General features: G+C 42.8%; 1 protein-coding gene across 2 annotated transcripts in view; it reads right to left on the reverse strand.

The window, feature by feature from the left end:
• The window catches only part of shq1 (SHQ1, H/ACA ribonucleoprotein assembly factor), a 35,180-nt gene that overhangs the window by 15,858 nt on the left and 5,925 nt on the right, over positions 1 to 13,397 (reverse strand). For both annotated transcript variants that reach the window (XM_069512748.1, XM_069512755.1), the window contains exons 5-10: positions 13,181 to 13,347; positions 12,984 to 13,096; positions 12,780 to 12,877; positions 6,442 to 6,599; positions 5,848 to 5,901; positions 1,351 to 1,474 (exon numbers count right to left, since the gene is read on the reverse strand). In XM_069512748.1, coding sequence (XP_069368849.1) covers positions 1,351 to 1,474; positions 5,848 to 5,901; positions 6,442 to 6,599; positions 12,780 to 12,877; positions 12,984 to 13,096; positions 13,181 to 13,347 — 714 coding nt within the window. The remainder of the gene's footprint in view (positions 1 to 1,350; positions 1,475 to 5,847; positions 5,902 to 6,441; positions 6,600 to 12,779; positions 12,878 to 12,983; positions 13,097 to 13,180; positions 13,348 to 13,397) is intronic.

Consider the following 13,397-nt stretch of genomic DNA (forward strand, 5'->3'; position numbering starts at 1 on the left):
CTCCGTACCTGCCCACTGGTTCTTAGACACTTAAGAAGCAGGTGGAGGAGCTCCTGGAGAATCCTCGCCACGCAGCCAGAGGCTTGTTCAAATATTTACCCACGGAAAACATTTCCTCCGAGGTCTTAACCTTCACGCTGCCATTAACGGATTTGTTTTACTAATTCCTATGAATGTTTGCTTTCACAGCCACTTAAACGAAGTGTCTTAAAAATGCAGCGTGCATTTCCATTTGCCTTATCCTGACAAATTAATTAGTGCGTGAAATAATGCTGTGAGGAAACCCGCCCTTGCCAGGCCGGGAAACTGTCGCGTTTCAGTTCATTAAGGGAAAGCCTTATTACTCATGCACTTGCAAGTAATAATGTTTTTATGAGTCTGGAATTGACATTAAGAAAAATAATAGAGAAATAACATTTTGTCTCCCTTGATGCACTGTCATATATAAACAGTCATATCTTATCAGACAAAGAAGAGCCTGAGTATGATGTTGTAGGAGCTGTCAGAAAACTGGAACAATGAGACAAACATTGTTCCAGTGTTTCCTGTGCACAAGAAAGAAGGTGCGGGAGAGAGCGACTCAGACTGCTGTTTCACTGCCTCTCCTGATCAACTCATCTTCCTACTTAATCATGCGAGGAAATGCTAATCTGGAGCTTAAAAGGCCTTTAATTTGCTGTCATTTACCAGCATTAAAATCATCACGAGCTGGATAATCTCAGCCCTCACACACCCTGCGTGTGTTTACACTGCAGAGTTTCATCTGTCCGTGGGGACTCTTGATTTAAAGATTACTCTTGGCTTCAAGATATCAAAGTCAACAGACCGTTCTCCACTAATCCACATTTTGCTCCCCCGAGGAGGTGCGAGCCGGGCCACTCTCTCACTTAGCTGGAGCAATTTTACTTTTAAACACACGCCACACTATACTTATTAATTATTTTTAACTCCACACCATGTGTCAGTTCAGAAGGCTGTTTTTCTATTAGGCAATGTACCACTAAAGCATGCTGATTTTCAGGGTGTCTCACAATCGACCTGCATCCCACTGCTTCCAGGCAGGCGGCAGACTCTGAGCCTTATTTACATATAATAAACGCTACTCAGAAGAAACCACAGGGTGGACAAAATCAATTCACACTAATTAGCAATGATCATGTGTTCACAGTGGAGTGAAATGATTCCACATTAAAAGGTTTGAGTACGCTGAAGCTGAGTTTTAGAGCAAAAACCACAAAGACCACAGAGACTACAAACTAACGGAGATGTGGCAAACGCTACGGGGTCACGACCAGTCTGCAGAGGTCAAAGGTCACTGTGGTAATGTGTGTTGCTCGAGCCCACACTCACCTGACTGAAAAATCTTAGTTGTGTCACGTAGTGCTGCAGAGACCAATGCAAAGTGTCTGTGGAGTGGGTAGCACAAAACCCTTCGTCCAAAAGACACCAGGACCTCCTGGAAGGAGCCGTACGTCTGTAAGGGAGAAAACAGGACAGTCAGATAACTATCCAGCATAAAAGCACATAATGCTTTAGTTCAAGTTGACAAAATTCAATACAGGCAGACAATGGAGAAAATTAATATTCAACAGAGATTTAGATGGAATAAAAACCTGGAGTGACATATACAGTAAGCGAAAATACATTTTATAGTGAACAATCTCAAACAGCACAGATTGTGATAAATGCCTCAACAAATCTCTCCTAAAACATAACTTTGCTCTGCTTCCTTCTATTACAATACAGTTTGTCACAAACAATGTTCAGATGTTGTGCTATGAACTGCTGGAGACTTTGGGTTTCATCTGCTGCATGATTCCAAAGGGGATATTTTAAACTGATATAAGAAATCATATTTTGTGTTCAGTCTAACATCTTTACAAATACTTACATCTCTACAGAAATCTCACAATGACCTTTGTATATAAAGAACAACATTATTCATATAGACTCTGTAGCTGCAGAGATATACTTTATTCATTTTGGGCATGTCATTTGGCAGAGGGGGGTCTGGGCAAACGGTAGGTATTAAGAGGTGAGTGACATTTAACAAAAAAACAGGATACCCAGCAAAACTAATTCTGGCCAGTGCGGAATATCAATCATCCATCGTCCAATCCTTTTCCAGCAGATTCAAAGTCATTCCTGCATATTTTATTGGATACTTAGTAAGAATTCAAAATTAAAAAAGGTTATTACATCAGCAACTGGAGATCCACTATCTGTCAACCTCTGGATCAAACTGGCAGTCATGGTTCGGTTCGATAATATTTCACAGCCCAGGAGTTTACCCTCCTTTTTTACTGAGTTTAAAGTCTGGTTCCCATTGGAGTGCATTACAGTGGTGGTGCTCTAATTACTCCGAACAACTCCTCAATTATAGAGCTGGCAAAACAGGGGCTCACAACTCTTAAACACCTCTGCAGCCCTGGCCAATTAATTGCTGCTTCTCTTTAATCACTGCCACTCTCAGATTTTCTCTGCACTAATGGACACACAGCCTGCAGACAGAAACTGAGATTTCTTTATCCCTTGTTTCTTCTTTTCTTTGTGGCTTGTTAGGGATGTGCTGGGAGATAGTGAGTGTGTGTCATCGGGGATCACGCTCTCCCTTGGGCTTGTTTAGTATGAGAGTAAATAAGGTCTGCTGCTGCCGGGTAAAGGGGGGGGGGGACTCGCAGTCACACCAGTGCAGTCAACTGAGGACAAGTAAACATACAGCAGATGGAAAAGAGAGGGGGGGGTAGGTGGTGGGGGGGAGGGAGAATGTTGGGCATAAGCGGGGCAAGAGAGACAGACAGTGGCAGAGTAAGGAAGAGATTGCAGAGAGGGAGAATGGAGAGAGGAAGCAGAGCTGATATCGATGGTGACACACAGACAGACAGGCAGGCAGTCAAAGACAGAGAGGAAGCCATTGTGGAGCAGAAAGTGAAGGATAAGAGAGGAGGAGGAGGCGGGGAGCAGAGGATTGAGCGAGGTGGTGTGTCAATAGGGGCTGACAGCACTGCTGACTGAGGGACGAGCAGTATACAGCTGCCAGGCAGGTGGAGCCTATTCTTTACTCTGCTGTCACCTCAGCAAGACAACTACTAGCTCTCCAATTGGGGTCAAGGTCTACGAAAACAAACCGGTCCAATGATGAAGCAGACTGTTCACAGCTTCACTGGCTTGGTTGTAATTAGCCACAAAATGTGTCATAGATGATTTGATTTCCAGTGGTGACCTTGAGTGCACGCCCAGCCCCTAACAAGGACGCTCTGGGACACAGTCAGTCAGTAAATATTTAGAGGTGCCCTGTTGTTGCTGAAAGCATTAAACAACTGGCAACAGCAACTAAATAATAGAATTAAATATGCTGGTCAGTCTGATGACCTGTCCAGGGTGTACATCACCTCTCAGCCAATGTCTGCTGGGACTAGCTCTAGTCCCCCGACCGTCATAGAATAAGCGGTATTGAGAATGAATGAGTGGATGGATGGTTGATGACTGAACAAGATGTGTTGTAGCCTCCGTTAACTGTTCCAATCGTCAGTTAAGATTTCACCAGCGTGTTTTGTTACGCTGCAATGACAAAACATTGCTTCTCAATAAACATGACACCTGGGTGAACACGCTAAATAAAGTTCGTCTTTATTTAGTGATGCTGCACAACGGTGCACTTTGAAATTCCAGGCATTGGCCTGTAAAGACAGAAAGGCAAACTACTGGTCCAGGGAAAAGAGTCAATCACCTGTTTTACCATTTTAAAAAACGTGGATACCTGCTAATTTTGATGTCAAAGAGGCATTAACTTCTCCTCCAATTGACTAATCCTAAGTGTTTAAGTTAGTTTATGACAGCTCCCCACATACACACAGACATGCAGACACACAAACTCACACGATTGTGTAATGGCAGTTTGTGAGCAGACACACAGCACCCATCACTTACTCTATGAATCGGGAACACCTGTTACTGCTATTATACAGGTTACGTGCCAAGTCCAACAACTGACAACTCCCTGCAGGTCACATTACAGGCTCGTGTCAGAGCACAGACCTGAGCTGTTTATTTCAGAGCAGTCTCTAATGTGTCTTCAAACGTTACGGCAACTGTCAACATATTCACACAGAGTGCGAAACACATTCACACACTGACATTCTCTTCAAGAGCCTCTCTAATCACCTCAGAACACATCCAAGCTCGAATACATCAATCACAGCAGCCAGTCAAAGCGAGTGTGTTCAGTGGCAGCTGCTGATTCACAAGTCAAATACTTACAAGAGGATAATAAAAGAGGAGCTGAGCTACTATATCTTACGATATTCTTCGTCAAGTTCACACACAGGAGTTTTAAAGGTTCACACTTCACTGCACTCTGATTTATTACCTAGTTTATCAACATGAAACCTGTATTTCTAGTTGTAGAAAAAAAGTTATTGTTATTGAATATTTTTTTTCTCAAGTATTACTTTGCCAACACAAACCTAAGTCGAAGAATAAAAAGACGGTGAGAATGTCAAGGTGTCAAGAGGAAAGTCTTAAGAGGTAAAAGCTCCAGCAAGACTTATAGTTTAAACTATACTGGAAGTGTTTTCGATGCCTTCAGACTCCAAACATCTTATAGCTGATACTACAAAAGGGCATATTGGAGATATTACACAAGATACTGGAATTCTAGTGTAATTCTAATGAACTGTCTCTGTGACAGCATTCAGACCTGGTATTAACATTTGTTAGTGGTCAGCACCAATCTGGTCTGAACACACTCAAATGCGTCATGAGAGCTGATCACTCAAACCACATTTGGAGCTGGAACGCATGTGACCACATTCTTTTAGCTTTGAATCCAAATGTGTCCAGGGCCACATACAGTGCGATGATGTCTTCTGACCTACTACAGTTCAAAAATCTTTTTACACTTCTCAATGTCCATGCGTTGATTTGTTTGTTGCCACCGCTACAATATGAGCTGACCACCACATTTTTACTGAAGACATTTTTTCAGGTAAAACTCAGTTTGCCATTATTTTAACTGCACCAAGGTTTGGACTCTGTAAAAGTGGAACAAGGGCAGCACTGGTGAAACTACAGTTTGGTCTGATGCAATGTGTATTTTAAGGCATTCCAAAATATGGGTGGAGGAAATGGAAATTTAAAACGCACACCCTGAGCACCTGATTTATAGCTGCAGACTGACTACTGCTGAAATTCCAACAAAACTTTTCCATCTGGGTAAAGGAGGTTTATAATCTGCAGGAGTGGGAGTATCACCAGGAGAGACAGTGAGAAAGATGCATTGTAAAAGAAGTTTATCGGAACAAAAGGCAGCAATGAACATACTTTCTTTCCACCATACAAACCTTAGTGCATTCATGTGGAGAGCATCAAAACATAATCATCTCATAGATGTTATTTTATTTATTTATTTTGTTTGGCGGGGGTCTCAGATTACAATATCCTGATTGCCGCTGGGTATTTTGCACACTAAGTAATTATTATTAGATTTGTAAAAGTTCTTTTTATTGAGCTAATACATATTTCTTTAGACAAAGTCTTGTTCTCATGAGATTCATTGACACATGCCGTTTCAGAAGTATCTCCTCTTGAATCAGTTCACTCTTTCTTTGGCACTCTATTACTCACCGGACAACAGCTCAGATCTTATTTATACAGCTCAGATAAACTGCAGCTGAGTTCGTTTATATCTGAAGTTTCAATCTAAATACTCAGAGAGGACTTTCTGCTCTTGATGTAATGTGCGAGAGGCTCAATAAAAATCTCACCAACCCGGAGCTGCAGATGACAACAAACCCGGCACGTACATGAGAGTAAATCATTCACTGCCTCGTGCAATAGCTAACTCACCTCCAGCCAGCAGAGAGTTCCGCTGAGTTTTCTGATTGTCCACGGTGACTCCACCTGCAGGGAAGGAGGTAACCACTCATCTTTATATCAATAACATACAGGAAATAATAGATGGGAAATGCAGCACAATAAATTCAGCTTGAAGAGCAGCTGCTCAGATGACTGTTCAAAACATAAAACAGGCTACAGGTTGAAATAAAAAAGGGACTTGTTCTTGTCTCTCTCCAGATATAATATCCCAAATGGAAATTTAAAAGATCACATTTCGTTTTCACAGCTGGGCTTTAATTCAACAACGTTGTATCAAATATCTCTACAATTTGAATAACACATGCTACGAAGCACCTTTATCAATGAAGTCAGCCTCTCTCACCTACCTAGACAGCTACCTCAGAGGACTGACACAATGAGGTCTGAACTGAGCACTCGGATCTGCTGGTAATCTCTTAAGGCTCTGAATGAAATGGAAGGGGGTGTAAAGGATTTGAGGATAGAGGACTTTGTCAACCAAGGCTAAGTGCTGCTCATGAGGAGCTGCCTCTTCACACACACACACACACACACACACACACACACACACACACACACACTCACATTGTGCTCTCCCTCTGTAGAGCGTACTTCATAGCAATAAGCCAGCAGGACGTCCGCGAGGCCGAGCCACGCTTGGTGACGGGACGTCTTGTCCAGCAGGAAGGAGCGGTTGGTGAATTTTCTCAGCTGCTCCTTCTCGTCATCAGTGAATGATACAGCTGCACGAGGACAAGGATTTTACAGTTAGATGTGAAGTTTAAAGTCACCATAAGTCTTACCGGTATAATTTGGTAGGTCACACACTGCGAAGGAATATGTGTATACCATCGTTCAAAGCCATAAGCCATTTTCATGAACTACAGAGAGTGTCTGCACATGTCCGTCACATATGAACGATGCAGCAGGAGATTCTCCGATCAGATGCATTCACAACAACACAAAGTGTTCAGGTGAGGGGGTGGCGCCTGAGTAGAGCAGAGGAGGCTGGACATAATGTATAAATTCTGCTCAGGAGATCACATGTTATGGTTTACTGCACATTTTGGCCCTCTATCACCAAAAACTTTGGAATCTTGTTCTCTTTCCAAGTTAACATCTTCGTCAGTGTCCTCTACTTGTATGTCTCCTTTATTTCAGCCTCAGATATTTGTATCCTTTTTGTTTTTTTCAGTTTTGCGCCCACACGCTCACTGTGGATTCTCTGTATAATCTCCTGCTGTATTCTCACATGGGCTTGGACTTGGACATTTCAAAAGGGGGATGGCACGAGAAATGCCTCTAAATTTCTGCCCGTACTGACTTTGACATTAGTTTGCACATACAGGAGGAGCTGTATGTGAAAATGCATCATTTAAACACACCTTTTAGCCACAAGGTAGAAAAATAAAATAATGACTGAAACCAACATGTATGAAGATGAATGACACAGAGTTGCATTATAACACTAATAGAATAAAAGAAGCTTAATAAAGTGGCTGCATAAAAATTACATCCATACTGAGTGAATGTGAAAATGCATGATCCTGGGAAATAAGTGATACATCCAGAGAAGCGATAATTTTCAAGTCACAGCAGAAATGTATGAGTCCCAGTATAGAGCTACCTTACCAGATGTTTCCCCTGATGTACCGTTTTTGTGTGTGTGTGTGTTCCTAGTGAATTCAACATGAACAATGCTGCAAAACCTCTCACTGACATTTGTGTTCTCACATACAGCCCCTCTGGAGAATTTACGGAGATTCTCTTAAATTCAGAGCATGTCTGAAAGCAGCTAATGTAAGTCAATGTATTGTCCTCTGCAGTCATGGAGACATGTGGGAGTCTGTGTGTGTGTGTGTGTGTGTGTGTGTGTGTGTGTGTGTGTGTGTGTGTGTGTGTGTGTGTGTGTGTGTGCGTCTGTGTGGGGGGGTGGCAGCATAAAAGGAAAAGGAAGAGGAGACTTGGCCATTTTCCTACAGTTAATCTGTTTCCACTGTTGGCTGATGAACTGTTTTTCTGGAGCAGTTGGGGGCAAAGAGCCTTGTTAAAGGGCACCTGACTGAGCCTGATAAGCAGTAGAAGCAAAATACGCCAAATACTCCTACAGGAAATTCACAAAATTAGTAAATCCAGTCTCATCTATGTGTTTGACAGCTCTGCTTTAAGAAAACACACAGCTCCATCATATGAAAATATCTCAAAACCACTGCTTCCCTGCTCACTGCAAAGTCACTAACTGTTGCCTTTTGAAAGAGACATCTGCTTAATGGGGATTTGTGGCAAGCCTAATGGAGCGACACAAACAGACTTCAATCCCATTTAAGCTATCTGCAGCGTTCAGTGCTGAAAGGTGCACTGAATGTCTGCAGGAACATGCTGTAACTCAGCTGTTTTCATCCTTTCACCCAGCACCTTATGAAATAGCTGAAAGCATTTCCTCTCTCTGCACGAGGAGAGGAGACTCTGCACTGAGCCCCCGGTGAGCAAGACACACGTGTATTGGCTGGAGCATGAACACAAATACACAAGCTCACACACACACACAGCACTTTTAAACGATCTCTCTGGCTGCAGCGGTAACTTGGCTCTGTTGGGAAGGAGATTCCCGCTGCATTACGTCAGTTTCTAGCTCCCGAGTCTCTCAACGCTGCAGCGGGAGAGCAGAGTTTGAGGAGAAGACACAGACAGACGCACACATCCCCACACCCACATCTGCAGGCTTTGTTCTTCCAACAAATGCAAAGACACATAGATTGAGAGAGGGGATGAAAATGTAATATAAAACCCAGTGGTGTAATGCGTAAACGTGCAGAGTCACAAGCATCAGATAAGCAAGACCATGTGCACAGATTGTCCCTCAGCACGCACACACAGACACACACTTAATTACTTCTGAGGACATTACATTGACTTATATTGATTTCCTGGAAAACTAACCCTAACCCTTCATTTAAACCAGAACTTAACCCAACCTTTACCTTACCCTAAACTTAACCCCAAACCAAACTGTTACCCTAACCTTAAACAAAATCTAACCTAACAGTAGCCTCAACCTAAACCTTAAACATGTCTTCACCTTAAATTCTAATGATAAGGTTATGATAACTCACATAAGTGACTATGTGAACAGATTTAGGTCCAAACAACAATAGTAATAACTGGACAACACACACAGAAATGCATGGATGCACAAGTGCTTTAAGATAAAAAAAAAAAAAGGAGAAAAGATTGATGTACAATACAAATATTGACAAAAGAAAATGTATTAAGGGTTCCTTGTTCACACAGAAAGGATCCTAGAGATTTGAGCAGTACAAGTGCCATCTGTGCTGGAGAAATTATGTTGCACAACACACTCAGATTCAGTAATTAAAAACAACAACTAGAGGGAAAATCGAAATTGAAACAGAGCACGCACCCTCTTGCGAGTTGGACACAGCAGCCACACGATGCTGATATATTTTCTATTAACTCTGGAGCCAATGCAGCGAGGTGAGGTGAGGTGAGCAGAGCTGATAGATGTGCCCAACACCACGTTCATTCGTCTCCTCCACGCAGCCAATCAATTCTAGCAGACATTAGCACAGTGGATGCGGACCTCTCCTGCTTGCAAATTAATTTCTGACCTAATTCCTCCAGTCAGGGCAGTCTGGCTCGTCAATGCTCTCTACAGGTCCAGATGGTCTGGTGGCATGAGGAAATATGCTTCGTGAAAATACTGCTGAGGGTTGGAAAAACGCTCCCAGAATTTCGCAAATGCATCATATGACCTTGGATGGCGGATACGGTTAATTTTGTGCATGCACACGCTGTGATCATTTCAAGCATAAATCAAAGGGGTACTTAATAGCCATTTTTGGACATGACCTGCGGGTAAAAGGCAGAGAATTGACTACAGAGTTTACCCAGAGTTTTCCTTTCACACGTGAACACCAGAGCAGGAGGTTTTGTGCACAGACGCGTTCACATCAGCAACAAATCTGCTGCATTATTCAGGTGGGAGTTGCAGCAGCCAGATGCAGCAGATAGAAGCAGGAAGTGACGTATTAACACTGCTGCTTAAGATATTGTTTACAGCACCCCAACGCCGTTGTAAGCTCTTATCACCACAAACTCTATTTATGTCTACGTCTGCATCTCTTATGTGTGTCACCTCTTTTTCACCGGATGATCATCTTCCATCATGCTACAAAGTATTTACTCTAATATCTGACGCTTCCCATTACACACGGCATCAATTGCACTTCTGTCCATCCTGGGAGAGGGATCCCTCACATGTGGCTCTCTGAGGTTTTCTAAGTTCTGTTTCCCCTGTTGGCAGGTTTTTTTTGGTGGTTTGTTCTGACTTGTTGAGGGTTGAGGGCAGAGGATGTCACACCTTATTAAAGCCCTATGAGACAAATTGTGATTTGTGAATATGGGCTATACAAATACAATTTGATTGATTGATGATGATATTTTATCATTTTTACGTCGGTCGTGTATTATCTTCACCCCCCCCCCCACACTTGCTCACGGTGAATCCAGCGGTGGATCCCCTGCTGTGTTCACACATCAGCTCCTCCTGGAATTCTACGGACTTTCTTCGTGGAGGCCAGGTGGAGAAAGTCCGTAGAAACACATTCAACACTGCAGAGTCCAGCGCATGTTTGAAAGCATCTAATGACAAAAAACACAATCTGCTAAAATGTGCACAGAAGACGATCTTCGTCAGAGGTCAGATTTCTAAAACTCAGCCATAACAAAGTGGAGCAGTTAGAGAGACGGAGCTGTCAGGACCATTTAGCCTGAACCAGCGTGTGAATGCAGGCCTCCAGTGGGCAGCTGCGGCCTGTCAGTGTGCCGGCCCCCAACACTGGAGAGCACAAAGGGGCCACTTTCTACTTCATTAGCACTTGTGACCACATCCATCTGTCAGGTGACATATATATCAGACTTTGCAGAAGCGAAGGACAGGAGGAAAAAAGCCTAAAAACCCACATGAGAGGAGGGAAGTTTTAGTCCTCCATTTTAAATATATGACAAACAGTTAAACTCACAAGCAAGCCTTTAAGATTTGATGGCAAGCCGCTTAAATCTCCTGACCGATGCCATTCTTCACACTCAGCTGAGGCTAATGCTATTCCACTTGTCAATCAAGCCATTAAGTTTAATTTGGCCCATTTATCTACGCCCGCGTTCCCGACCGACGCACTCAGTCTTAGAATGCGGAATGAGGCGAAGGAGCCGCCGGGGATACTGGGAAGCGCAATGTTCTTCGGAGGCTAAACTCAAGAGTGCGGCTAATGGCCTTTGCTTTGCTGACTGATGGCTGCTCGTCAGCGGTCGGGGGCTGGCGGAAACGCGACCGGTCTCGCTCCCTTCTGCGATAATGCTATCTGTTTAATCTAAATCCTCTCTCAAGCGTACGGCACCCATGCACTGCACATAAGCTGTGGCTGTGAGCCCTGTGCTCACTTTAACAGTGGAAGTGCTGGAATTAGCAGGCTGTTAGAGGAGCGGGATGGCACAATTAAATAGACTCTTGCAGCGCAGAGGCCTCACGCTCCTCTACAAGAGGCTGAACGGAGAAATGAAGCTGGGAGGCTCGAGCCAACAAGCAACATATTTCAGTCTGAGTAAATGAGCCATAGGTATTGATATAGACAGGAAATGACTTGCAAAAAGAAAAAAAACATTTTGGGGAAAATTGCAGTAAGTGCAAGAAGGTAGAAATATGAACTGCTTTTGATTTGCCTCTCACTCATCAGTTGTGGGTGTTGGTCAACGGGCAGCAGGGAAATGCAGTGATTAGCGAAGGTTTAAGTTCAATCTCTCCTAATGCGAGTGTCTTTGCTGGTGGAAGAGCCCTGAGGCTGTTTGTCGGGGGAGGGCAGCTTTAGCCGACGAGCTGAGCTCTGACCTTCCTCTGGTACGGGGCAGTAAAAAGACTCATGTGTCCTTTGGGGATTAATATATTGTCAGAGGACAATGTCAGGGCCTGACATAGATCAAGCTCAGCCAACACTTTCCCATTTAGAACTCCCTCTCTTGTACAGTTTTTCCTATTCATATGACTGAAGGAGGATTTGGAGGTTTGAAGGGTTGGTATACAGGGAGGTAATAAAATGTTTGATAAGCAGTATTTCAATTTGATCAATAAACAAACAATGCATGATTGCACTTTCATTTTTTGCAACTTCATGCCCCCTTCTGGTAGCCTCTAGTCACTGCTCATTTAATTGCTTGAAAATCCAATGATCCACAAGAACGTGATGTGTGATATGTTTTTTATATGATTGTGGTTAAAAGTGAATATTCCCATGTGTTCTGCCCATGTTTACTGTGCTCCAATGATTCTAAGTGTTTTCTAACCATTGAATTGTGATCAATTACAGAAGTTGATGTCCAGTTGAGGCACATTTGTCTGAGGTAAAAGCAGATCCCACGGATAATGATTTTCCTCTTTTGTTCATACCAAATTATACAATTATAATTAATGAGATTATATCAAATAAATGAGGTCGTGACTGCTCAGATTACTCCTGTGAATCTTTGGAGGGGGAGGTAAAACTTTTATGCTTCATATGAACTCATTAAAGTCACGTCTACTCTACCAACTACAACCACATTCTGCCACTTATCTTCAGCCACATGCATCAGTAATAACAAACTAATTATATTATATGAAATAAATTACAATTGTCACAGGGACTTTCTCTGCTACCTTGAGTACATTCTGCTGACAAAACTTTACTGTACATTTTCTTCTCCTGTTCGCTTATTTTACATCTGTGCACTGGAAACATTTAATAGAAAATACATACTTGTGTAACCTTTGTTAAGGAGCTAACCCTGAGATTGATTCTAGCAGCACAATTAAGATAAAACAATCGATCAATTAAATGTTTAAAGATTATAATGGCATTAGTTGAACTCACCAGCGTCTCCATCCTGCACCGTAGAAGGACTCATCTTTGTCCACCATGGTTTAAACTCCAGCAGTCCCTTTATTTCATCGTCCTCAAACAAATCAGCACTGCAATGACACATATATATATATATATATATATATATATATATGTAAAAAACACAGCTCCATGTATTCAGTAGAGTCAGAGGTTTTTTTTCTTGGATAAACTCACAGGTAGTGGTCAGTTGAAAAGGCAGATGCTTCTGCCTCCAGCCTCGCCTGCCTCCTCTCTGCTGCTGTTGTTCCCTCTGGGTTCTTGATATCGATCACATCGCTGAGCTCCTCCTGTCAGAACGTTCACAGCATTAATGGCCATGTGGTGTGTGTATGAGCAGAGTTTGTCTAATCTCATTCAGAAACAGATGGTACCTGTAATCTGGCAAACACTCCAGACCTCTGGTTGGCAAAGCCATATTTCTGCTGGGCTCTCAGTTCCTCCTCGGAGCTCTCTGTGTACACCTCCTGCTCAACCTGCCAGTCAAATTCTTCTTCATCCTCCTCCTCCTCTTCATCGTCTCTGACACTTTCACTGCATCCTTTAAAAATGTTCAGAAGGTATCTATCATTGGTTCTAGTTTAATACTGC

The sequence above is a fragment of the Paralichthys olivaceus genome, chromosome 2, assembly GCF_024713975.1.
Source record: "Paralichthys olivaceus isolate ysfri-2021 chromosome 2, ASM2471397v2, whole genome shotgun sequence".
Taxonomy (NCBI): Eukaryota; Metazoa; Chordata; class Actinopteri; order Pleuronectiformes; family Paralichthyidae; genus Paralichthys; species Paralichthys olivaceus.